General features: G+C 41.2%; 1 protein-coding gene across 3 annotated transcripts in view; it reads left to right on the top strand.

The window, feature by feature from the left end:
• The window catches only part of LOC139384883 (12S rRNA N(4)-cytidine methyltransferase METTL15-like), a 58,912-nt gene that overhangs the window by 10,191 nt on the left and 21,199 nt on the right, over positions 1-27,522 (top strand). For all 3 annotated transcript variants that reach the window (XR_011628888.1, XM_071129782.1, XM_071129783.1), the window contains exon 3: positions 26,535-26,671. Coding sequence is in view for 2 of the 3 variants with exons in the window: in XM_071129782.1 (XP_070985883.1) it covers positions 26,535-26,671 (137 nt within the window). In the remaining variant the exon portion in view is untranslated. The remainder of the gene's footprint in view (positions 1-26,534; positions 26,672-27,522) is intronic.

Below are 27,522 nucleotides of genomic sequence, written 5' to 3'. Positions count from 1 at the left end.
ATTGTTAGTTGGGTAGGTCATCTGTTTGCATTGTATCTGTGTCATAGTACAAGCACACTCAATGCAGCTCAAACAGCCCCAGAATAAACACTGGGCTAGTGAAGGGAAGTGAAGTGCCACATATTTGGCTTGCAGGTAGGGTTGAGTTGGCGCTGTCATTCCCAGGATGATGCTGCTGTTATTGTTATTGGGGAAACATTGGTATGGGGTAGTGAAGGGTAGTGTGATTTCATGCATAGTCACTTTATCCCTACCTACATGTACAAATGACTTTGATTACCTGTACCCCCGCACATTGACTCAGTACCGGTACCCCCTGTATATAGCCTCATTATTATTTTATTGTTACTTTTTATTACATTTTTTACTTGAGTTTATTTAGTAAATATTTTCTTAACTCTATTTCTTGAACTGCATTATTGGTTAAGGTTGTAAGTAAGCAATTCACGGTAAGGTTTTTGTATTGTATTCTGAGCATGTGAAAAATAACATTTGATTTGATGTGCCTGCCAGCTAAGTATTAGAAATCTACATTTGTACTATAATTGTAATATGGTTTGATATGTTTTGACAACTTCAAGTCTGTTTCAAAGGAAGTTCATATTCAAACATGCCTGTAAGCTGGAATACCCAGAATCTGTCACAATAATATTTTCTGAGACGTTTTTGTATTTTTAGTTGTCCAATAACCCTTAAAGCACTAGCCTTGAAGGGAGGCAGGGAGTGTAGTGGTTAAGGCCAGTAACCAACTGCTCCCCGGGCGCCAATGACGTCGATTAAGGCATCCTCCTCCTCCTCTCTGATTCAAAGGGGTTGGGTTTAATGTGAAAGACACATGCCGGTTGAATGCATTCGGTTGTGCAACTGACTAGGTATCCCCCTTTCTGTTTCCTTAATTGGAGCTAGACCAATTCACTGCTCCCACACAAACAAACAAATAAGAGCCTTGGAGGGGAAGACCAGGTATCTGAACACATGCACTCTCCCCCACTGTTCAACTCCTACCCTGTGCACATAGCTTAGACCTAAACCTGCTTCTTGATTGGGTCTTGAACAGTTTCTCCCTTAATAATACGGATACTAAATAGTATAATCTTGATGATAAGTTGCCTACTTTTTTCAGATTTATTTTTCAAATTTTCATTCATACCTTTACACCGTGTCTTCTATTTTTATGGCAGCATAGGCATATATTTTGTTTGTAATTTATCAAACTCCGATATAAACAGCCTCATTAATATTTGTTTACTCATGAGATTATTCAGCTTTTCCAATGGTTTTCTTTGGTACAACTTTTGAAAGCGTATTTAGTACAACACCTAGACTACAGCTTGTTTTCCTTGCAAAGTAATTATACTACAGTTATATTGGGGTTAGTGCTTGCTCCAGAAACTATACTGAACAAAAATATAAATGCAACATGTTAACTGTTGGTCCCATGTTTCATGAGCTGAAATAAGTTCCCAGACATTTTCCAGACGCCCAAAAAGCTTATTTCAAATCTAATCAAAGTTTATTTGTCACGTGCTCCGAATACAACAGGTGTAGACCTTAAAGTGAAATGCTTTCTTACAAGCCCTAACCAACAGTGCAATTTTTAAGTTAAAAAATAGGTATTAGATAAGTAAAGAAATACAAAATAAAAAGAAAACAGTGAAAATAACAGTAGCAAGGCTATATACAGGTGGCACCGGTACAGAGTTAATATGTACAGGTAGGTATAAACAGAGAGTAGCAGCAGCGTAAAAGAGGAGGTTGGCAGGTGGGGGGTGGCGGGACACAATGCGATAAGTCCGGATAGCCAATGAGCGGGGGCACCGGTTAGTCGGGCTAATTGAGGTAATATGTACATGAATGTATAGTTAAAGTGACTATGCATAGATGATAAACAGAGAGCAGCAGCAGCGTAAAATTCTTTGCACAAATTGGTTTACATCCCTGTTAGTGAGCATTTCTCCTTTGCCAAAATAATCCATTCACCTGACCGGTTTAGCATATCAGCTGATTAAAACAGCATGATCATTACACAGCTGCACCTTGTGCAGGGGACAATAAAATGCCACTCTAAAATGTGCAGTTTTGTCACACAACACAATGCCACAGATGTCTCAGGTTTTGAGGGAGCATGCAATTGGTATGCTGACTGCAGGAATGTCCACTAGAACTGTTGCCAGAGAATTTTATGTTAATTTCTCAACCATAACCTGCCTCCAAAGTCGGTTTAGAGAATTTGGCAATGATATCCTGAGGCCCATTTCCAGCCCATTAATCCTCCGCCATCACCATGTTTCAGTATGATATTGCACGGCTCCATGTCGCACGGATGTGTACACAATTTCTGGAAGCTGAAAGTGTCCCAGCTCTTCCATGGCCTGCATACTCACCAGACATGTCACACATTGAGCATGTTTGGGGTGTTCTGGATCGACATGTACGACAGCATGTTCCAGTTCCTGCCAATATCCAGAAACTTCAAACAGCCGTTGAAGTGAGTGGGACAACACAGGTATCTGTGAGCAATCTGTATTCCAAGTAATGTGAAATCCATAGATGAGGGCCTAATTCATTTATTTTGATTTGACTGATTTCCTTATATAAACTGTAACTCAGTAAAATCTTTGAAGTTGTTGATTGTTGCGTTTTTATTTTATTTTTCAGTGTAAGTGCGCTGATAAATTGTCAAGCTCAACTGCACATCTATTGTTCAAAGGAGCTTCACTACGAAGGCTGTTTACTGTGGATCAATGCTTGCTTTGTGGCTTTAACAGATCAGGCCCACAACACTCTTTTCCGTCCTACTCCTCATCCTTGATTATTCTGCCCAGTCCCATAGCACGTCCAGGAATGCCAACCTCTGCATATTATTGCCAACATTGAATTATGTGTCATTTACAGCTGAACCATACAAAACATATAAAATGCAAAAAAAAGATAATATATTAAAATCTGAGGAAGTTTTGGTGCTTAAATGACTTTTAGGGGTTTCTAAGGCTTAAAAAGTGAAAATTCTCTTGTATTTCGATAGTGTCTGAGAGGTTGAACTAGAAAAGCTGTGCACTTAGTAGGCTACACACCACCCCCTTTCTAACAGCTAGATGTATACAAAATAGCTAGCTTTGGACTGATGATAATTCCTGTCTTCAAACTGCCTGGGGCATCCACTTTATCAGGAAATCTTTAAACCGTTGCAGTACATGATGAAGGATGGCACAGTCTCTCAACCCATCCAACACTCCCTGCCCCCAATTCTATTTCTTTCATCGGTTATTGTGAAAGCAGCCTTCAACTACCAGAAGCATCTCTTCATATGCCTCTAGATTTTTTTTTTTCTTTGAGTACTCTTTCACAGGGAGGTCTTCATTTAGCTTGATGCCACACTTGACACATACTAATGGACATGACCCTGTTCTTCTTTTGTCTTCCTTTAGTACCATGAAATTCACCTTCGGGAGGGAAGCCATTTCTCCTTCTGCTTCTTTACATTTTGTGAATATACAGGAGTTAGAGGATTCTACCCCTGAACCCCCTCCTTTCAATTTGGTTTCATTTGGGCTATAAATAGTTTGCATTGTTTCCTTTGCACGCCGTGTTGACAATACTGTTACACTCTCTCATCCATTTGACAAAGTGGAGTCTTTTAAAATGGGCACCAACTGACCGCATAGTCATTTTGAAAGGATCCGCTGTATCATGTTATACCCTGTTTTTGTTTTGTTCTTGTTGAAATGAATTAAGAAGAGCATTTTGGCATTGCCATTTCTTTTAAATCCTTCCCCTCATCCCCCAACCTCTGGAGCTTTTCTCATCTCTATAGTGGGAAGAAATATTTCAAATGAATGGCAATCAAAATATTTTGGTGCAATATTAAGCTACGCCCTTATTTCAAGTTTTATAATATTTTTTTTGTTATTCTCAGTTCCACCCCCTCCCAGAGACAGCAGGCATGACTAACATCCTTTCTGTACCTCAAAGCTATGGCTTGGATTCAGCCTACTCATCAAATTTCACTCTCGTTAGACTTTCTTTTTTTTTGTTCAAATCAACACATCCTTCAGTCGAGTGATGTCTGCGTACATCTGTCAACACTTTTTCACAAGCCTTTTTATTTTAAATGTTTTATCTTAAATGTTTTTTCTATCTGCATATTATTTGATGGTGATGATATAAATGAGTAAGTCCAAATTTATTTGGAAATAAGAGGTGCTGGTGAATAACTAACCTACAGGGCAAAATCTGTCTAGAATTCTGGGTATGGGGTGATGACTCATGCACACACTTAGAAGAGTTTGTTCCTTCTCCTTAACCTGGAACATTCAAATAACTCATTACCTGCTGCCATTCATTGCCTCCAGACTATATTGCCACCATATTGGACTTTTACCTGTGAAACATTTTGGCTTGTATTTGACAGAGGAAAAAAGTACTCTTCACATCAGATACAGCTCAGACATTTGTCTAGCAATGTATTTTGCTGACAAGTTCAGTATGTGATTCATTGCAGTCTATTTTAACGGTAGAATTAAGGGCTTCATATACAGGCTCCTCCTTACTTTTCCATCCACCACTGTATCTGTTAAGGCAGTCTCAGGGCACCTACCGTGGGAGGCAGGGTTGACAGGGGCTTTATGAAGAGGAGGCTCGGACAGGAGTTGTCGATGGCATTTGTAACATCTAGAAACATCTTTGGGGGCGTTGATGGAGAGAGAAGATTTATCTCCCAATTCCCTCTGTCCTCCTCCACTCTGTGGCTTGGGGACACGACGTGGTAGCCTCATGATCTGTAAAACAGCAAGTGATTGTAGGATAATTAAAGAGTTGATCACCCGAATGAGACAATTAATAAGCCATGAATTTATGACAGAATTGGTTGCCATAAAAAAAAACGGAATCCTTTGTTTGTTCTCATCCAATGTCCTGTGATTCAGAGAATGATGATGTAGGCCAATGTGGTTTGATGTTAGGCTAGATTTAAGGGCAATGCAAATTAGTTTAAAATACACTAGATCCCTCACCCTAAGCCCTAAAGGAATTAATATGGATTTAGTTGATTATGTTGAGTCCATCTAATAATGAGAAAATTATTAAGTGCAAATATATATATATATATATTTTAATGCAGCTTGAATAGCCTATGTGGTGTAGTAAAATGTAGCTAGTTTCCTTGCTAGCAAAGGGCGAAAGAAGGTAGAGCTCGTCCACTGACTGTGTGTGCTAGGTAGAACTGACTGAAACATTGGACGGCTAATTTCACCTCTGGGTCCCGGGGACAGTTCCTCTTGCACACTAAGTCCATTTCTTTCTTCCAATTAATTGCAGCATTGCCACAAAAATGGGAGAGGCAAGTAGAAGGGGAAACAAGTAAGGAACTTGTATGTCGGCTCTGTATTAAAGAACATAAATGTTTTAAGAAAAGTATGATAAATAAAAACATATACCAATTTCATTTAAGGACCAAAAAACTGACAGCTGTGCCATATAAATTGCAAAGTAGTTGGGAAGAGATTTTCGATGTACCCATTCCATGGCACATAGTTTATGAATTCATACGCAAAACAACGCAGGATACAAAACTTCAAATTTTTCAATTTAAATTACTATACAAAATTCTTGCTACCAATAGAATGTCATACAGTGGGGCAAAAAAGTATTTAGTCAGCCACCAATTGTGCAAGTTCTCCCACGTAAAAAGAAAGAAAAAAAAATCCAGAAAATCACATTGGAGAATTTTTTATGAATTTATTTGCAAATTATGTTGGAAAATAAGTATTTGGTCAATAACAAAAGTTTATCTCAATACTTTGTTATATAGCCTTTGTTGGCAATGACAGAGGTCAAACGTTTTCTGTCTTCACAAGGTTTTCACACACTGTTGCTGGTATTTTGGCCCATTCCTCCATGTAGATCTCCTCTAGAACAGTGATGTTTTGGGGCTGTTGCTGGGCAACACGGACTTTCAACTCCCTCCAAAGATTTTCTATGGGGGTTGAGATCTGGAGACTGGCTAGGCCACTCCAGGACCTTGAAATGCTTCTTACGAAGCCACTCGGGCAGTGTGTTTGGGATCATTGTCATGCTGAAAGACCCAGCCACGTTTCATCTTCAATGCCCTTGCTGATGGAAGGAGGTTTTCACTCAAAATCTCACGATACATGGCCCCATTCATTCTTTCCTTTACACGGATCAGTCGTCCTGGTCTCTTTGCAGAAAAACAGCCCCAAAGCATGATGTTTCCAACCCCATGCTTCACAGTAGGTATGGTGTTCTTTGGATGCAACTCCGCATTCTTTGTCCTCCAAACACGACGAGTTGAGTTTTACCAAAAAGTTCTATTTTGGTTTCATCTGACCATATGACATTCTCCCAATCTTCTTCTGGATCATCCAAATGCTCTCTAGCAAACTTCAGACGGGCCTGGACATGTACTGGCTTAAGCAGGGGGACACGTCTGGCACTGCAGGATTTGAGTCCCTGGCGGCGTAGTGTGTTACTGATGGTAGGCTTTGTTTCTTTGGTCCCAGCTCTCTGCAGGTCATTCACTAGGTCCCCCCGTGTGGTTCTGGGATTTTTGCTCACCGTTCTTGTGATCATTTTGACCCCACGGGGTGAGATCTTGCATGGAGTCCCAGATCGAGGGAGATTATCAGTGGTCTTGTATGTCTTCCATTTCCTAATAATTGCTCCCACAGTTGATTTCTTCAAACCAAGCTGCTTACCTATTGCAGATTCAGTCTTCCCAGCCTGGTGCAGGTCTACAATTTTGTTTCTGGTGTCCTTTGACAGCTCTTTGGTCTTGGCCATAGTGGAGTTTGGAGTGTGACTGTTTGAGGTTGTGGACAGGTGTCTTTTATACTGATAACAAGTTCAAACAGGTGCCATTAATACAGGTAACGAGTGGAGGACAGAGGAGCCTCTTAAAGAAGAAGTTACAGGTCTGTGAGAGCCAGAAATCTTGCTTGTTTGTAGGTGACCAAATACTTATTTTCCACCATAATTTGCAAATAAATTCATAAAAAATCCTACAATGTGATTTTTTCTCATTTTGTCTGTCATAGTTGAAGTGTACCTATGATGAAAATTACAGGCCTCTAATCTTTTTAAGTGGGAGATCTTGCACAATTGGTGGCTGACTAAATACTTTTTTGCCCCACTGTATATATGGGGGATACAATCTTCCCAGCTCTGCAGATTCTGCTGTGATTAGGCAGAGTCATTAGATAATTTAGTTGGCTATTGTCCATATATAGCTTGTTTTTGGTCACAGGTCCAGGAATGGCTGAAGAATTGCAACATTTGCCTAGAACTAACGCTGCAGATAGCAATACTGGGTGATTTGAAAAGCCATAATCAATCAATAATATAATCATTATTTTAGCAAAATAATTTACAATCTGTAGAAGCTATGCAAATAGAAAGGTTCAATACTTTTGTGAAGCATCACTGCACAGTTGAAAAATATATGGCAAATAGAAATCCAAAATGGATGATGTTGAGAGATAGATGGGAGAGGTTGAATGGAGCTGAAGGGTGGGACTAATAGCAAGATAAAACATGTAAAACATACGGGGTCTGTCAAATGTATATAGGTTCAGAACTTTTGTGAAATAGCATAGTTACAAATAGAAACTGGATGGACATCAGAAATAGAGGAAGGAGTAAAAACAAACTAAATATAACTATTGTAAAATAGATTGTCTGTAAAATGTGTATAAGATGTATAAACTGAAGGTAGAAGCCTAAGTGATTATTGGTTTAAGTACATTTCTGAAAAATCACCAAAAAATCAAACTGCTGACTTGTTGGACTGAAAAATCTGTCTTGGTCTACAAAAGGCAGTTACGATTTTGTGAACCTCGTGATGGGTCTAATCTCTCGTAACAGACATTCATATAAATATGAAGATAGAGTTAGCTAGCTACCTGGTGAGAGATGTGCTAATGGGTTCCGAGGATGGGTCAGATCTCTAGTATGGCAGCCATTGGCCGGACTCTCCACAGAGGGGTTATGGTAGGGTCCTAAAGACTTTGTGCTCTGGGCCTCTGAATCTTTTTCCTGATGGAATTCAGCTGCTAATGTTTTCATTTGTTTAGGAAAAATTCCCTAAACCTACTCCGACAGTGTGGTTATAGTAACAAATGTGTTGGCTCATGCAGTTCTGTCTTGTCCTTGCTAGCTTAAAAGCTTTCTCCAAAATACATCTTTACTTAAAATCTCTAGAGGTTTGAATGGACAAAGAATATTTGTATTTGTTGTAACTCTACTGCATTCCATTAACAAAAGGGAGATTACCTCTACATACAGCAAGGTAGTCGAAGGCGGCCCTCTTGCCATCTCATTTTTTGTCAGGTGACACACACACACACACACACACACACACAGACAGAGAGGGATGTTTTTCAGGTAGGTCTATTCAAAGCCTGTAGAGACAGTTGAGGCAAGAGACCACATGTGTCTTGGCCACGAACAGCAATGAAGCCGATCAACATAATAACCTCAGTCTTGACAGAGTAATTGCTAGAAATGTTCTTGTCCGTGAGATATTCACCTCTCATTTGCCTTTTGTGTTGCTGCTGTTCAAGCCTTGGTGTATGATGCCTAGACAATGATTTGTTTTCTGATGAGGCTTGCTATTTCTTTTCTGTAACATTTTAAACTTCCACTTGGTTTGTATTGGATTCCGTTAAGAGTTTCTGTGACATGTCTGTATATAGTAAGTTATCCTAGTGGGAATGAGTCTGACCTTGATTAATAATGTGAAATACTGATACATCTTGTGCTACAAAGGTCCATACTGTATATTAGTGCAAATTCTTCAGCGTGGCTCTGGCTTGCCTGTTCTGAAGCAGACCTATTTTAAATGAAGTGTGAACTCTGTTTCACTGTGCTAAGTTGTAAATTATATGTGCACTTGGAGCAACAGAACTTGGTTTAAAGTAAAGGGAAAGTGGGATACCTAGTCAGTTGTACAACTGAATGCATTCAACTGAAATGTGTCTTCTGCATTTAACCCAGCCCTCCTGTATCAGAGAGGTACAGCGTGCTGCCTTAATCGACATCCACATCATTGCTGCCCAGGGAGCAGTTGTTGTTGGGGGTTAACTGCCTTGCACAGGGGCAAAACAACCGATTTTTACCTTGTTGGTTCTGGGATTCGATCCAGCAACCTTTTGGTTACTGGCCCATACCTGCCAGGCTACCTGCCAATTGGTTTGTCCAGATACTGTATCTTTGTTTCAGTATGATGTTTTATTCCCTCCCTGTGTTCGGCCCGAGCTTATTATAATTCCTGAACAGGTGTGCAGCAAGAAATACTGATTTAGCACGAAGATGTTTTTTCTTTTGTGAGATCTGCACGTGTCTGTGATGAGAGAGAAATGTTGACCCTAATAAACAAAACATCTTCTTCTGTAAAGCACATTGACCTTATTCCAATATTTTATCACCAGTCTTCAAGATTCAGTGTAAATGTAGATGTTTAACAGTTCTTTACAGCTTTTTAATAGCCTTAACCAGTAAGTGCCAGTTGGCCGCCTGCCTTCCGTGCAATTGAGTGAATCCATGGGCAATGGCTATACAGGAGACACTTCTGCTTCTCAACCATAAAGTCATCCAGTCGATGACAACTGCCCTCACCCCCATCACATTCTGCACCTTTATTAGGCATTGAAGACACTGAGTGCCCTACATAAAATACACACACTCCATCACAAGATTGACAAATTTATGTATACTTAATCTTGCTCTGAACTTTGAGTGACGGGGGAAATGCAAACCCACTCCCCCATCCCTGTCATGGCAACAGATGCGACAAGGAAAGCGATCCTGTACCAGTGGATCGGTCTCCCTAATGGTCTGTCTGTTAGTGTAACAAGATATTTAAAAACTCCCCTCAATGACATTTTAGATCCCTCACTGTAACTGACCCGGGCTGGGGAGTCACAAGGAGGATTTTCGTAAGTCCTCTGCCATCTCTCAGGTTCCTGTCCCCTTTTCCTAATGAACTGAAGAGGGAGATTATCGAGATGTGGCCTTTTTTTCCATATAGCCAGACTGTCATATGTCTGCATGAACTAAATCACTAATGAACTCAATATGTAAAACCATTTTATAAAATGCAAGGGCATCCCTGAAGGATTTTCATATAGGCTATTGTGTAACTTTACCCTTAAGCAGTATCTAACTTTTCTCCCCTGTTTCTGTTAGGATGTTGAGCATAGAAGGTGTTTAGAGGAATGCAGTGAGGTGACTGTGCCCAACTGCCCTGCAAGCTACAGTACCACTGCCTTGTAGTTTCAATGCCCAACTGCTCTGCAAGCTACAGTACCACTGCCTTGTAGTTTCAATTCCCAACTACCCTACAAACTACCACTGCCTTGTAGTTTCAATGCCCAACTGCCCAGCAAACTACCACTGCCTTGTAGTTTCTATGCCCAACTGCCCTGCAAACTACCACTGCCTTGTAGTTTCAATGCCCAACTGCCTTGCAAACTACCACTGCCTTGTAGGTTCAATGCCCAACTGCCCTGCAAGCTACCACTGCCTTGTAGGTTCAATGCCCAACTGCGACACTTGGTGCGCTCCTGACTCTCCTGTTCCCTCTGCTGGAAAAGGCAAATATTACATCCCTTAATTAGTGGACATGCATGCAACTGTATATTGATGATCATTCACAAGACTAAGGTTCAAGATGCCTGTTATGATTGCTTTACCTTTCCTCCTGCCTTGTCAAATCAGATTACAACCTCATCATTAACATATGTTCATCTAAGACAGGGGTGTCAAACTAATTTTGTCTCAGTGGCCGTCTTCAATCTTTAACCGGGGTCTTTGGGGGTGCCGCACTGAATATTGGTTATATTTCCTCGCCGTCAAAACTTGCATAGTATTTGAACATTTCTATACTCTTCGACTGTGCAGCTTTAATTTCGGTGATTATTAGTGAGCTGGACAGTCAAGAAACTGTATAAATGTAGGTCCATTATCATTTCTACACATTTTGATTTGGTTTTAGTCATTTTAAAGTATACTGAACAAAAATATAAACTCACAACAATTTCAAAAATGTTACTGAGTTGCAGTTCATATAAGGAAATCAGTCATTAGGTCTTTATCTATGGATTTCACATGACTAGGAATACAGATATGCATCTGTTGGTCACAGATACCTTTAAAAAAGGTAGGGGCATGGATCAGAAAACCAGTCAGTATCTGATGTGACCACCATTTGCCTCATGCAGTTTGACACGTCTCCTTCGCATAGAGTTGATCAGGCCTGTGGAACGGTGTCCCACTCCTCTTCAATGGCTGTGCAAAGTTGCTGGATATTGGCGGGAACTGGAACACGTTGTCGTACATGTCGATCCAGTGCATCCCAAACATGCTCAAAGGGGGACATGTCTGGTGAGTATGCAGGCCATGGAAGAATTGGGACATTTTCAGCTTTGCGGAATTGTGTCAGATCCTTGCAACATGGGGTTGTGCATTATCATGCTGAATGAATGGCATGACAATGGGCCTCAGGATCTTGTCACGGTATCTCTGTGCATTCAAATTGCCATCAATAAAATGCAATTGTGTTGTCTGTAGATTATGCTTGCCTATACTATAACCCCACCACCACCATAGGGAACTCTGTTCACAACGTTGACATCAGCAATCCGCTCACTCACACTATGCCACGCACGTGGTGTGTGTTTGTGAGGCCGGTTGGACAGACTGCCAATTTCCCTAAAACGACATTGAAAGCAGCTTATGGTAGAGAAAAGAACATAAAATTATCTGGCAACAGCTCTGGTAGACATTCCTGCAGTCAGCATGCCAATTGCACGCTCCCTCAAAACTTGAGACATCTGTGGCATTGTGTTGTGTGACAAAACTGCACATTTTAGAGTGGCCTTTTATGGGCCCCATCACTAGGTGCAGCTGTGTAATGATCATGCAGTTTAATCAGCTTCTTTATATCTTTCCCCTCCTGCCTGATCCAGGATGTCTTGGTCCAGGCAGACTTGGCTAGAGCACTACAGACACCCCTCTATATGTATGCGAATGATTTGATCCAACTTCAGTGTCAATCGTCATTGCAAATGCCAAGCCCATTATAGCCAAATCCTTCAGGGAGTTGTTTGGTCCGTCTGGTTGCCGAGATGGCAGGTTGTTTAAAGGGGAAGGATCACATAAAATGATGGCCTCTGTAGATGTTACACAAGGCATTCTTATTTGAGGCTTTTTCTCTTTTTCTTTTTCAAAACAGACGTCGTGCTCTAAAAATACATCACAGGAGGAGAGTTGTGGGTAAACAAATGAAAATACCCTCCAATGACACTGCTGGATCTGGTAGACTTGTTGCATTGCGTGCTCCTTCCCGTAGTAGAATATATTTCCATTTGTCACATGAGGTTTAACACATAGGCAGGGTTTTTTTTCTGGATCAAAGTGGGGCTTAGGTATGTGGGGGGTGACAGTGGGCGTGGCCATTGGTGCGCCGCCGACCAGATTTTTTTGCGGCACTTCTCCTGGCCACAGAGACAAAATGTTGCTTTTTTTTAAGCAAATTTTTTGAAATTCTACACATTTTGGCATGGCTTATGCTATCTGAGAAACTCAAACATAACCAAATCCTGCCATTATAAAAATACTCCTGAATGTATACATTTTTGATTCTCCTTGACTGTGCCTTTTTTGTTGTTGGTGGTCGATAGTTCTCAAAGATGATCTTATTAAAAAATATATAGGCCAATTTTATTTTCTACGTAGTGTATATCTGGTTTTAGTCGATGTAATGTACACTGAAAAAACGTTTTACCAGTCCAAAATTGGACTGTGGGGTGTATTTGGTGCCTGAAGCTTGAAAGGTCCCATGTGTTCACACGCCTAATCCTCAATGAGCAGTCATGGTGGTGGTGATCTTCCCATCATACATCTAAAGCATGGATTAAAAATGTAATAGATTATCTGTTCATGCCCAGAGGCAGTCCTTGTTATCATAGACTGGGCTAGGAGACATCATGAGGATTGTCTAGACTGGAGTGGGTTGTGCTGTGATTACATTAACAGGTTTACTAGCTTCAGGTTAGTACTGTATTAGAAGGAATTCAAAAAAAAAAATTAGTTGATGCTCATAGGTGGATTCCTCCTTATCTACCTCTGATTCCAATACTGCCACATAGCCTAGTAAGCCTACACTGTTTATTATCTCATTCGACTTACTACTTTAGCAATCCACATCACCTAGGCAGGATCAGCATTGTTGCTTCTATGGCCACAGTTCTAAAGATTTAGGAGGCTTGAGCTGAGGTAGAGTTGATGAGATTGGATCCCCTGCTTGCCCCAATAGAAGACTAGTTTTAATTTTTTTTTTTGTACGATTTTATTTTTAACAATACAAAACATCAATTTACAAACGACAACATACAAACTCACACAAACATCCACAACATCACCCTGCCCAGACCCACCTGCTCACGCGCCCGTATCACTCTCCGCCACATGGCCTCAAACGGCACCATTTTGTTACTCTCCGTCGCCCACACACTTACAAAATGTAGATAATAGAGCATTTGACCTTTCCATTGTGTTAATGATGCAGGATTTGCTGATTTCAGTTTTTAAGTACATGTTTTTTCAAGATGATTGATGAAAGTATTGCCCAACCCATTGGGTATCTTACTGCACCCTCAAATGCCATGTCTTGACATATGCAGACAAACAGATTAAAAGTACATTTACATTGTAATACTTCTGACAGCCAACTTTCTAACTCCGCCCATAACTTTTGGATTTTAGAGCATTCCCTGTGTCATTTAAGCAATAAGGCCTGAGGGGGTGTGGTATTTGACCAATATACCACAGCCAAGAGCTGTTGTTAAGCACGACGCAACGCAGAGTGCCTGGATACAGCACTTAGCTGTGGTATATTGTCCATATACAGTGCCTTGCGAAAGTATTCGGCCCCCTTGAACTTTGCGACCTTTTGCCACATTTCAGGCTTCAAACATAAAGATATAAAACTGTATTTTTTTGTGAAGAATCAACAACAAGTGGGACACAATCATGAAGTGGAACAACATTTATTGGATATTTCAAACTTTTTTAACATTTCAAAAACTGAAATATTCGGCGTGCAAAATTATTCAGCCCCTTTACTTTCAGTGCAGCAAACTCTCTCCAGAAGTTCAGTGAGGATCTCTGAATGATCCAATGTTGACCTAAATGACTAATGATGGTAAATACAATCCACCTGTGTGTAATCAAGTCTCTGTATAAATGCACCTGCACTGTGATAGTCTCAGAGGTCCGTCAAAAGCGCAGAGAGCATCATGAAGAACAAGGAACACACCAGGCAGGTCCGAGATACTGTTGTGAAGAAGTTTAAAGCCGGATTTGGATACAAAAAGATTTCCCAAGCTTTAAACATCCCAAGGAGCACTGTGCAAGCGATAATATTGAAATGGAAGGAGTATCAGACCACTGCAAATCTACCAAGACCTGGCCGTCCCTCTAAACTTTCAGCTCATACAAGGAGAAGACTGATCAGAGATGCAGCCAAGAGGCCCATGATCACTCTGGATGAACTCCAGAGATCTACAGCTGAGGTGGGAGACTCTGTCCATAGGACAACAATCAGTCGTATATTGCACAAATCTGGCCTTTATGGAAGAGTGGCAAGAAGAAAGCCATTTCTTAAAGATATCCATAAAAAGTGTCAGTTAAAGTTTGCCACAAGCCACCTTGGAGACACACCAAACGTGGAAGAAGGTGCTCTGGTCAGATGAAACCAAAATTGAACTTTTTGGCAACAATGCAAAACGTTATGTTTGGCGTAAAAGCAACACAGCTCATCACCCTGAACACACCATCCCCACTGTCAAACATGGTGGTGGCAGCATCATGGTTTGGGCCTGCTTTTCTTCAGCAGGGACAGGGAAGATGGTTAAAATTGATGGGAAGATGGATGGAGCCAAATACAAGACCATTCTGGAAGAAAACCTGATGGAGTCTGCAAAAGACCTGAGACTGGGACGGAGATTTGTCTTCCAACAAGACAATGATCCAAAACATAAAGCAAAATCTACAATGGAATGGTTCAAAAATAAACATATCCAGGTGTTAGAATGGCCAAGTCAAAGTCCAGACCTGAATCCAATCGAGAATCTGTGGAAAGAACTGAAAACTGCTGTTCACAAATGCTCTCCATCCAACCTCACTGAGCTCGAGCTGTTTTGCAAGGAGGAATGGGAAAAAATTTCAGTCTCTCGATGTGCAAAACTGATAGAGACATACCCCAAGCGACTTACAGCTGTAATCGCAGCAAAAGGTGGCGCTACAAAGTATTAACTTAAGGGGGCTGAATAATTTTGCACGCCCAATTTTTCAGTTTTTGATTTGTTAAAAAAGTTTGAAATATCCAATAAATGTCGTTCCACTTCATGATTGTGTCCCACTTGTTGTTGATTCTTCACAAAAAATACAGTTTTATATCTTTATGTTTGAAGCCTGAAATGTGGCAAAAGGTCGCAAAGTTCAAGGCGGCCGAATACCTTCGCAAGGCACTGTACCACAAATCCCTGAGGTGCCTTACTGCTATTATAAACTGGTTACCAATGTAATTAGAGCAGTGAAATACCAATACCAGTGTCATACCCGTGGTATACTGTTTGGCTAACAGCCGTGGTATATCAATCAGCATTCAGGGCTCGAACCACAGTTTATAGTGTTAGTTTTACACTTAAGACATGACTCTGGCGTTGTGCTGTAGATTTTGTGAATTTTTGTTTAGGCTAGTAACTAGTTTGAATTTTAGTAGCATATACTTACCCTTTTGGTTTTGAAACGTTTGGTTTATTCGGATCCCCATTAGCTTTTGCCGAAGCAGCAACTATTCTTCCTGGGGTCCACACAAAAACAAACCAAAACACGACGAGAACAGTCACACAAATGTTAAATACAACAATATACAAATAATACAACTAAAGAAGGCATGTGTAGATTGTGTATGATCGTGTTTGTGTGTGTCATTTCACAGTTCCTATAATATGTTGTCTTATTTAACATGTTGGTTAAAGGCCAGCAGACTTTGCAGTTTGTATTTTTGTTGTTTTTCTTTTTTTTGTATTGAATGGCACAACAGGCGAGTTCATTATGCGTGTGACTCATCCCACTAGCCCACACCTCCTCCCCATCTGCTGCTGTGCTTTAGATGGGAGATGGGAGAGGGAAATGCCATTGATCACCTCTTCTCTCACATGCACGCACACACCCCACCTCCGACGTCACTATCGATCGGCAAGTTTAATGTTTCTGTGCGGAACGGAAGACATTTCCCATTGTCATTTTCCATCTGTTGGCCACCAAAAAGCCCTTTTTGTTGATGCAATGTGACAAAAGGCAGAAGTCATAAGCCACAGACAACTTGACTGCAATGTTTTCCTTTCGCTTTCTTAAAAAATGCAATGGTTATGGTGCATCCACTGTTAAGAGACGCTGAGAACAATTTCCCTTCGAACCCAAAATAAATAGGCATATGGTTGTAAAGGCACAGAAAGAAAAAAAAAAAGATATTGAAAGTACAGTATGGCTAAACTTTGTGGTTACTGAATACTTATGGTTATGTACATGTGACCGACTGAGTTCGAACCCGGGTTTCCTGCACACCACAAGACTGTGTTAGCTCACTGAGCTGAATCGTAGTCATTAGCTCGGGATGTATCACAAGTCCTCAACTCTCAGGCAATGCACAAGCATGTCTTACCAAACCATCTTTATTCAACTTTACCCACTTTTGAAGATCTTCTTGCAAAGACCGATCTGAGGCATGGCACCAATGTCAACCAATAGGTTCAAACCCGGCTGTCTCGCATGTCACAAGACTGTTATCCCGCTGAGCTAAAGCCTAGCCATACACTCTGGGAGCTAACACAAGTCTTCAGGCAAAGTTACTCTTCACAAAACCACCATGAACCACCTCATCCAGATGAGCTGAATACGTTGGTAAGAATCTACACAAACTGTTATCAAAACCGATTCTATTCCAAATGATTTGTGGTCTAATCAAAAAATGTGATGCTTGCCGTTTTCTTTCTTCCGTCATATATTGTTTCCAAAGCCATGCCCCATTACACTGGGAGCATAACAATGACCACAGCTGCTGTAATTGGATGCAAGTGCAATGTAGATAATTGTACTGTAGGCCGCTCTGTAATTGGGCATTTGTGCACTACATCAATCATTTTTACATAACATTCTTTATAGTAGAAAAAGAAAATGAATGGAAAGGCAGTAAAGTAACATTTTGTCACAGAATCTGTGTAGATAACTTGTTCCCCACCTTCTGTTTGACAGCCACACAAAAAGCATGTCCTGACAGGGAAAGCTCTGTCTCTGTGACAGGATCAAATAAAAAAACATACCTAGTGACATTTAACCCCCTGGTCAACCCCTGCCCCCCTGTTCTTCCTTATGGCAATGGAGTGGATCATGTCTGAAACAGTTAGAGGTGACAAGACTAGAGTTTTATGGTCGCTCACCCAGACTTTGCCGACAACCTTAGTCTTCTGTCCCAAATAAGACACAAAAGTTGGCAAATTGTTTCCTTTCCAAAATGTAGAGAGATATTTTTGAGGGATGTAAAACATATACAGTCCCAGTCAAAAGTTTGGACACCAACTCACTCCTACTTATTCTTTATTTTGACTATTTTCTACATTGTAAAATAATAGTGAAGACATCAAAACTATGAAATAACACATGTGGAACCATGTAGTAACCAAACAAGTGTTAAACAAATCAAAAAATATTTTTCAAAGTAGCCACCCATTGCCTTGATGACAGCTTTGCACACTCTTGGCATTCTCTCCTTCACTCTGCGGTCCAACTCATCCCAAACCATCTCAATTGGGTTGAGGTCGGGTGATTGTGGAGGCCAGGTCATCAGATGCAGCACTCCATCACTCTCCTTAACTAGCCATGCTGGTTAAGTGTGCCTTAAATTCTAAATAAATCAGACACTGTCACAAGCAAAGCACTATTACACCTCACGGTGGGAATCGCACTTGCGGAGATCATCCGTTCACCTACTCTGTCGGGATTTCATACCCAGCTGGCTTGTCCAGCGCCCGTTCTTCGGCCGGCCCATCAGGCTTGTGGTGGGGGGGTGGGTACTGTAACGCCTGTGCCTGCTCCCCCTTCCTGGAGCTCGATGATGCCACACTCCCCAGCATTATGCACTCCTGCCACCATCAGTACACGCACCTGCCTTTCCCCGTCACTCGCATCAGCGTATTATTGGACTCACTGGGACTCAATCACCGGTTTTATTACCTCCCTTATATTTGTCAGTTCCCCATCTCTGTTACCTGCTGCTGCATTGATTGTTGATTGTAATTGTGTACCCGTGTGCTGACGCTGTTCCTGTCTTGTTCTTTGTCAGTTCCTCATTTAAATGTTCTACTCCCCATACCTGCTTCTCGACTCCAGCGTCGGTTCTTTCACTGTATACCAACCCTACCTTGTTACAACACAACTGATTGGCTCAAAAGCATTAAGAAAGAAAGAAATTCCACAAATGAACTTTTAACAAGGCACACCTGTTAATTGAAATTCATTGCAGGTGACTACTTCATGAAGCTGGTTGAGAGAATGCCAAGAGTGTGCAAAGCTGTCATCAAGGCAAAGGGTGGCTACTTTCAAGAATCTAAAATCTAAAATATATTTTGATTTGTGTAACAATTTTGTGGTTACTACATGATTACTACATGACTCTTGAATGAGTAGGTTTCCAAACTTTTGACTTGTACTGTATATTTACTATAAACTTCATAAATTACATCCTGTAAGAGTTCAGCTGCCTTTTTACTGTAATAATTAATCATATAACTAGTGGGTTGGAAAATTATCCTTATTTCTTGCAGTACTGCCTTGATTCATTCTTTCCTCCCCTCCTGTACATCTCAAAGAGTTGGTTAGTGACTACGAATTTAAGATCTCAGCTTTCGTCTCCTATAAATGTTCTCCTGCTGTAATGAAGTAGCTGTAATGAAGTATGAATTATGACTGTCTAATATATCATTTATAAAACCATTTGTTTATCGTAGAACAACTAGTTGCTATCTATATGGAAGGTTCTTAGTTTTCCAACTCTGCTGCATATGAGGGTGCGACCTATCCTTCCACCAAAAATGTACCGACAGTCCGACCAGCAAATTAAAGTTTAGGCGGGACTTCCCAGCCTCCAGTGGATGTGGATATGTAACCCGATACCCGAGAGTCTTCAATTCAAGCTGGAAACCGTAGCTGTGAGCCAAAACAGTCGGGAAGTGAATAGACTTTACATAGACTGATCTATAAGCAAATTACCTTGATAAACAAGTTATATCTTAACTGGTTTATGCTCATTGTGTTTTGTTCACTGGAAGAGAACAACTCTGTAGGTGTTTTAAAAAGATGTCTGGATGACTCAATTATTTTACAAACCACTGAAGTAAAAGAGAGAGACGGCTAGGTAGTGGAGAAACAGCTATGCAGTGATTTTCTCAGAAAATAATCAATGGGTAATTTCTACAAAACTATAGTGATTTTCTCAGACATACTTTTGACAAATGTCATCAATATTATTTGCTATGTTCAACCATTTTACCATTTGTTTATTTGAATGCTCATTCACAGACAGCCATTTTCCACAATCCCCATTCACAGTGATGATGCAGAGAGTGATCGACCACTCAATCAATCAAATGTATTTATAAAGTCCTTCTTAGATCAGCTGATGTCACAAAGTTCTGTACAGAAACCCAGCCGAAAACCCCAAACAGCAAGCAATGCAGGTGTAGAAGCACGATGGCTAGGAAAAACTCCCAGAAAGGCCAAAACCTAGGAAGAAACCTAGAGAGGAACCAGGCTATGAGGAGTGGCCAGTCCTCTTCTGGCTGTGCCGAGTGGAGATTATAACAGAACATGGCCAAAATGTTCATAGATGACCAGCAGGATCAAATAATAATAATCACAGTGGTTGTCAAGGGTGCAACAGGTCCGCACCTCAGGAGTAAATATCAGTTCGCTTTTCATAGCCGATCATTCAGAATATCTCTACCGCTCCTGCTGTCTCTGGGGAGTTGAAAACAGCAGGTCTGGGACAGGTAGCACGTCCGGTGAACAGGTCAGGATTCCAGAGCCGCAGGCAGAACAGTTGAAACTGGAGCAGCAGCACGGCCAGGTGGACTGGGGACAACAAGGAGTCATCATGCCAGGTCCTCCAAGAGAAAGAAAGAAAGAGAGAATTAGAGTGAGCATACTTAAATTCACACAGGACACCAGATAAGACAGGAGAAATACTCCAGACTGACCCTAGGCCCCAGAAACACAAACTACTGCAGCATAAATGCTGGAGGCTGAGACAGGAGGGGTCGGGAGACACTGTGACCCTCGTCCAACGATACCCCCGGACATGGCCAAACAGGCAGGATATAACCCCACCGACTTTGCCAAAGCACAGCCCCCACACCACTAGAGGGATATCTTCAACCACCAACTTACCATCCCGAGACAAGGCTGAGTATAGCCCACAGAGATATCCGCCATGGCACAACCCAAAGGGGGGCGCCAACCCGGACAGGAAGATCACGTCAGTGACTCAATCCACTCAAGTGATGCTCCCCTCCTAGGGATGGCAATGAAGAGCAACAGTAAGCCAGTGACTCAGCCCCAGTAATCGGGTTAGAGGCAGAGAATCCCAGTGGAGAGAGGGGAACCGGCCAGACAGAGACATTGAGGGTGGTTCGTTACTCCAGTGCCTTTCCGTTCCCCTTCACACTCCTGGGCCAGACTACACTCAATCATAGGACCTACTGAAGAGATGAGTCTTCAATAAAGACTTCAATGTTGAGACCGTGTTTGCGCCTCTCACATGGATAGGCAGATCATTCCATAAAAATGGAGCTCTATAGGAGAAAGCCCTGCCTCCAGCTGTTTGCTTAGAAATTATAGGGACAGTAAGGAGGCCTGTGTCTTGTGACCGTTGTTGTGGAAATTTCCTGTATTACCAAATCATGAGAGAGCAAACCACACATAAGTCAGAGTTATCATAAAGTCAATTTTTTATTATTTGGTCTCCTAAAGGAAAGCTCTTATCTCGTTCTTGTTACCACTTAGAACCAAAAACATTACCTCACCCAATGGCATATATCAAATACACCCCCTCCTGGACAAGCTTACAGAGAGACGTGACTGGCACACAGACATTGTGGACCCACCTAACTGGTTCCCCATTAATCCCACCATCCCTTCACCTGGTTTAGGAATAGTTTACAGACACATTCACAGATAAGACTAACCCGACCTCTCCCCTCTCTGGGCCCCAAGTAACTTTCCCACATAAGCATGCTCTTAAATATTAAGAAAACATCTTATTTATAAATGTTACCTAAAGAATTCTGATTCTGCCACGACACCGTAGCATACGTGTAGGTATGTACGGCAGGACCAAATCAGAAAGGTAGGTAGAAGCAAGCCCATGTAATGCTTTGTAGGTTAGCAGTAAAACCTTGAAATCAGCCCTTGCCTTAACCGGAAGCCAGTGTAGAGGCTAGCACTGGAGTAATATGATCAAATTATTTGGTTCTTGTCAAGATTCTAGGAGCCGTGTTTAGCACTAACTGAAGTTTATTTAGTGCTTTAGCCAGAAAGTAGAGCATTGCAGTAGTCTAACCTAAAAGTGACAAAAGAATGGATACATTTTTCTGCATCATTTTTGGACAGAAAGTATCTGATTTTTGCAATGTTACGTAGATGGAAAAAAGCGGTCCTTGAAATAGTCTAGATATGTTCATCAAAAGAGAGATCGGGGTCCAGAGTAACGCCAAGGTTTATTTGAGACGACTGTACAACAATCCGATTCAACAGAATATCTCTTTGTTTCTTGGGGTCTAGAACAAGCATCTCTGCTTTGTCCGAGTTTAAAAGTAGAACATTTGCCGCCATCCACTTCCTTATGTCTGAAACACAGCCTTCCAGGGAGAGCAATTTTGGGGCTTCACCATGTTTCATCGAAATGTACAGCTGTGTGTCATCCGCACAGCAGTGAATCGATGGTATCAAAAGCAGCACTAAGGTCTAGGAGCACGAGGACAGATGCAGTGCCTCGGTCTGATGCCATTAAAAGGTAATTTACCACCTTCACAAGTGCAGTCTCAGTGCTATGATGGGGTCTGAAACCAGACTGAAATGTTTTGTATACATTGTTTGTCTTCAACAGCTTTTTCTTAAAATGTTGAGAGGAATGGGAGACTTGATATAGGCCAATAGTTTTTTATATTTTCTGGGTCAAGGTTTGGCTTTTTCAAGAGAGGCTTTATTACTGCCACTTTTAGTGAGTTTAGTACACACCCGGTGGCTAGAGAGCCGTTTATTATGTTCAACATAGGAGGGCCAAGCACAGTAAGCAGCTCTCTCAGTAGTTTAGTTGGAATAGGGTCCAGTATGCAGCTTGAAGGTTTAGAGGCCATGATTATTTCCATTAATGTGTCGAGATAAAATACAAAAAAATGGGATTGTCTCCCTTGATCCTAGGTCCTGGTAGAGTTGTGCAGGACAACTGAGCTTTAGAGGAATACGCAGATTTAAAGAAGAGTCCGAAATGTCTATTTATATTATATTTTCCTCAAAGAATTTCATGAATTTATCACTGCTTAAGTGAAAGCCATCCTCTCTTGGGGAATGCTGCTTTTTAGTTAGCTTTGCGACAGTATCAAAACAATTTTTGGGATTGTTCTTATTTTCCTCAATTAAGTTGGAAAAATAGGATGATGGAGCAGCAGTGAGGGCTCTTCGATACTGCACGGTACTATCTTTCCAAGCTAGTCGGAAGACTTCCAGTTTGGTGGAGCGCCATTTCTGTTCCAATTTTCTGGAAGCTTGCTTCAGTGCTCGGTATTTTCTGTATACCAGGGAGCTAGTTTCTTATGACAAATGTTTTTAGTTTTTAGGGTTGCGACTGCATCTAGGGTATTGCACAAGGTTAAATTGAGTTCCTTGGTTAGGTGGTTAACTGAGTTTTGTACTCTGACGTCCTTGGGTAGGTGGAGTCTGGAAGGGCATCTAGGATTCTTTGGGTTGTCCGAGAATTTACAGCACGACTTTTGATGATCCTTGGTTGGGGGTCTGAGCAGATTATTTGTTGCAAATGTAATAGAATGGTGGTCTGATAGTCCAGGATTATGAGGGATAACATTAAGATCCACAACATTTATTCCACGGGACAAAACTAGGTCCAGAGTATGACTGTGGCAGTGAGTAGGTCCGGAGACATTTTGGACAAAACCCACTGAGTCGATGATGGCTCTGAAAGCCTTTTGGAGTGAGTCCATGTGAATATTAAAGTCACCAAAAATTAGAATATTATCAGCCATGACTACAAGGTCCTATAGGAATTCAGGGAACTCAGTGAGATATGCTGTATATGGCCCATGAGGCCTGTAAACAGTAGCTATAAAAAGTGATTGAGTAGGCTGCATAGATTTCATGACTATAAGCTCAAAATATAACTTTTTTTGTCAATTGAAATGTGCTATTGTAAATGTTAGCAACACCTTTGCCTTTGCGGGATGCGCGGGAGATATGGTCACTAGTGCAACCAGGAGGGGAGGCCTCATTTAACACAGTGAATTCATCAGGCTTAAGCCATGTTTCAGTCAGGCCAATCACATCAAGATTATGATCAGTGATTAGTTCATTGACTATAACTGCCTTGGAAGTGAGGGATCTAACATTAAGTAGCCCTATTTTGAGATGTATCACAATCTCTTTCAATAATGGCAGGAATGGAGGAGGTCTTTATTCCAGTGAGATTGCTAAGGCGAACACTGCCATGTTTAGTTTTGCCCAACCTTGGTCGAGGCACCGACACGGTCTCAATGGGGATAGCTGAGCTCACTACACTGACTGTGCTAGTGGCAGACTCCACTAAGCCGGCAGGCTGGCTAACAGCCTGCTGCCTGGCCTGCACCCTATCTCATTGTGGAGCTAGGGGAGTTGGAGCCCTGTCTATGTTCGTAGATAAGATGAGAGCACCCCACCTGCTAGGATGGAGTCAGTCACTCCTCAACAGGCCAGGATTCAATCTTGCAACCTTACAGTTAACTAGTCCAACGCGCTAACCACCTGCCTCTCATTGCACTCCACGTGGAGCCTGCCTGTTACGCGAATGCAGTACAAGCCAAGTTAAGTTGCTAGCTAGCATTAAACTTATCTTTATAAAAAACAATCAATCAATAATATTCACTAGTTAACTACACATGGTTGATGGTATTACTAGTTTATCTAGCGTGTCCTGCGTTGCATATAATCGATGCAACACAGGGGGATGATTCAACAAAAGCGCATTTGCGAAAAAAGCACAATCGTTGCACGGCTGTACCTAACCATAAACACCAATGCCTTTCTTAAAATCAATACACAGAAGTATATATTTTTAAACCGGCATATTTAGCTAAAATAAATCCAGTTTCACAGGCAATATTAACCAGGTGAAATTGTGTCACTTCTCTTGCGTTCATTGCACACAGAGTCAGGGTATATGCAACAGTTTAGGCCGCCTAGCTCATTGCGAACTAATTTGCCAGAATTTTACGTAATTATGACATAACATTGAAGGCTTGTGCAATGTAACAGGAATATTTAGACTTATAGATGCCATCCATTAGATAAAATGCGGAACGGTTCCATATTTCACTGAAATAATAAACGTTTTGTTTTCGAGATGATAGTTTCTGGATTCGACCATATTAATGACCAACAGCTCGTATTTATGTGTGTTATTATCTTATAATTAAGTCTATGATTTGATAGAGCAGTCTGACTGAGCGATGGTAGGCACCAGCAGGCTCGTAAGCATTCATTCAAACGGCACTTTCGTGCGTTTTGCCAGCAGCTCGTCACTGTGCTTCAAGCATTGAGCTGTTTATTACTTTAAGCCTATCAACTGGCTGGTGTAACCGATGTGAAATGGCTAGCTAGTTAGCGGGGTGCGCGCTAATAGAGTTTCAAATGTCACTCGCTTTGAGACTTGGAGTGGTTGTTCCCCTTGCTCTGCATGGGCCGCGGATTTTGTGGAGCGATGGGTAACGATGCTTCGAGGGTGGCTGTTGTCGATGTGTTCCTGGTTCGAGCCCAGGTAGGGGCGAAGAGAGGGACGGAAGCTATACTGTTACACTGGCAATACTAAAGTGCCTATAAGAACATCCAATAGTCAAAGGTATATGAAATACAAATGGTATAGAGCGAAATAGTCCTATAAATACTATATTAACTACAACCTAAATCCTCTTACCTGGGAATATTGAAGTCTCATGTTAAAAGGAACCACCAACTTTCATATGTTCTCATGTTCTGAACAAGGAACTTAAACGTTAGCTTTTTTACATGGCACATTGCACTATTACTTTCTTCTCCAACACTTTGTTTTTGCATTATTTAAACCAAATTGAACATGTTTCATTATTTATTTGAGGCTAAATAGATTTTTATTGATGTATTATATTAAGTTAAAATAAGTGTTCATTCAGTATTGTTGTAATTGTCATTATTACAAATACATTAAAAAAATCGTCCGATTAATCGGTATCGGCTTTTTTGGTCCTCCAATAATTGGTATCGGCGTTGAAAAATCTTAATCGGTCGACCTCTACTCTCTACACTCGACAGTTTTAGCTTTAGCCAGCACCATCTTCAGATTAGCCTTAACGTCGGTAGCCCTGCCCCCTGGTAAACAGTCTATGATCGCTGGATGATTCATTTGAAGTCTAATACTGCGGGTAATGGAGTCGCCAATGACTAGGGTTTTCAATTTGTCAGAGCTAATGGTGAGAGGCTTCGGCGTCTCAGACCCCGAAACGGGAGGTAGAGACCCGAGAAGGCTCATGATAAAGTATGTGCAGGGGCTGAGCTTATAACTCCAGAAAGAGATTGGCAGTCAAACTAATTGTACATTTTTCACAAGGTGCTATTGGGGGTAAGTCTTTATTTTTCAGTGACATTTTTATTTTTCAGGACACATATTGTGTGATGTGTGGGTGTAGCTTAGATCGTCCAGGGAATTTGGGGCTGGGGTGTAGCTTGGACGGCAGGCTGAGTTGACAAAGATCTTTCAAGAGGGGCAAGGATGACTAAACAATTGACTTTTTGATGCGAATGGAGAACTGTCTATCTAGATAGCTGTTGTGTGTTTTGTGACAACTAAAAGAGACTCAAACAGTACGGTTGGTTAAAAGGTTCTTCAAATGTTCACAACTATGTTTAAGTGCATGATAGCAATTAATACAATGGCAATAATATATAATATAATTTCAATTATATGATTGGACATTTCATGATTATTTAGTCTTTCATAGCGTAATAGTGCATTAGGAATTGAGGTATGCTAACTAATCATTCTCTGAGCAATCACCTTAGAAATGAGGACTATGTATAGGCTAATTGATAGAGGGTTGTCATTGTAAGGCCTCTGAAAGCACTGTCCTTGACATCAGACTACCTATTGTCTGTGTCCATAGGTTGTTCTGGACATGACTTTTGGAGGTGGAGGTCACACCAAAGCCATCCTGAGGGCATCTCCTGAGGTGACAGTCGTGGCCCTAGACCGAGACCCCACAGCATTCAGCTTAGCTCAACAGCTGGCCAAGGAACACAGGTGATTGCCTTTTTTATAATAATTACAGTGGTATGTATAATATTGGTATACATTGTACTTAAGTCACATATTTCACAGATTTGCAAGTCAAAATACATTTGTTTACAAATGTAATCTGCATGTAGAAATGTCAATGAACATCAAGGGATCCTTTGGGATTTTGGCAACGAGGCCCTTTCTTCTTCCCCAGAGTCAGAAGAACTTATGGATACCATTTTTATGTCTCTGCGTGCAGTATGAAGGAAGTTGCTAACTAGTTGCAAATTGTGCTAACGTTAGACACAAATAAATAAAAATGGTATACACGACTTCATCTGACTGGGAAAGTAGATAAAGGGTCTCATTGCCAAAATCCCAAAGGATCCCTTTAACACATCTTAATATGCAGTAACATAAAAGTCATTGTAAATTGTGTAGGCTACATACAATGCAATTCATTTCACTGTACCTGCCTACATTCTGATTAATATATACATGCTTTAGAGACAGTTATTTGAAGTGAGACTACAAAACAGAATAGACACTCTAATGATGTCTGATTCACAATATCTCTACTGCCGAATGTGATTGGTATGTGCTTGCATTGTTAATGCTGTTATGTGGGTTATTTTCCCTCAAAGTTATACAGTCAACAATTTATGGATCATAGTTTAGATTGAAGGTTAGCTAGATCATGATACAACCTTTTGCATCCCAGCTCCCAACCCTCTCCACCTCCCTGCCAACCTTCAAACCCTGAAAGAAAATGAATCACTGAGTAACTGCTGCTAAAGCCCCTCGTTTCACAAACCATCCACATCCATTGTGTCAGGGAGACTTAAACCCAGTCCCCCCACGCTTAGCTGGTGGGC

Source organism: Oncorhynchus clarkii, chromosome 26, assembly GCF_045791955.1.
Source record: "Oncorhynchus clarkii lewisi isolate Uvic-CL-2024 chromosome 26, UVic_Ocla_1.0, whole genome shotgun sequence".
NCBI classification, from domain to species: Eukaryota; Metazoa; Chordata; class Actinopteri; order Salmoniformes; family Salmonidae; genus Oncorhynchus; species Oncorhynchus clarkii.
Note: the sequence above shows the minus strand (reverse complement) of the source record. Positions and strands in the feature narration are given on the sequence as shown.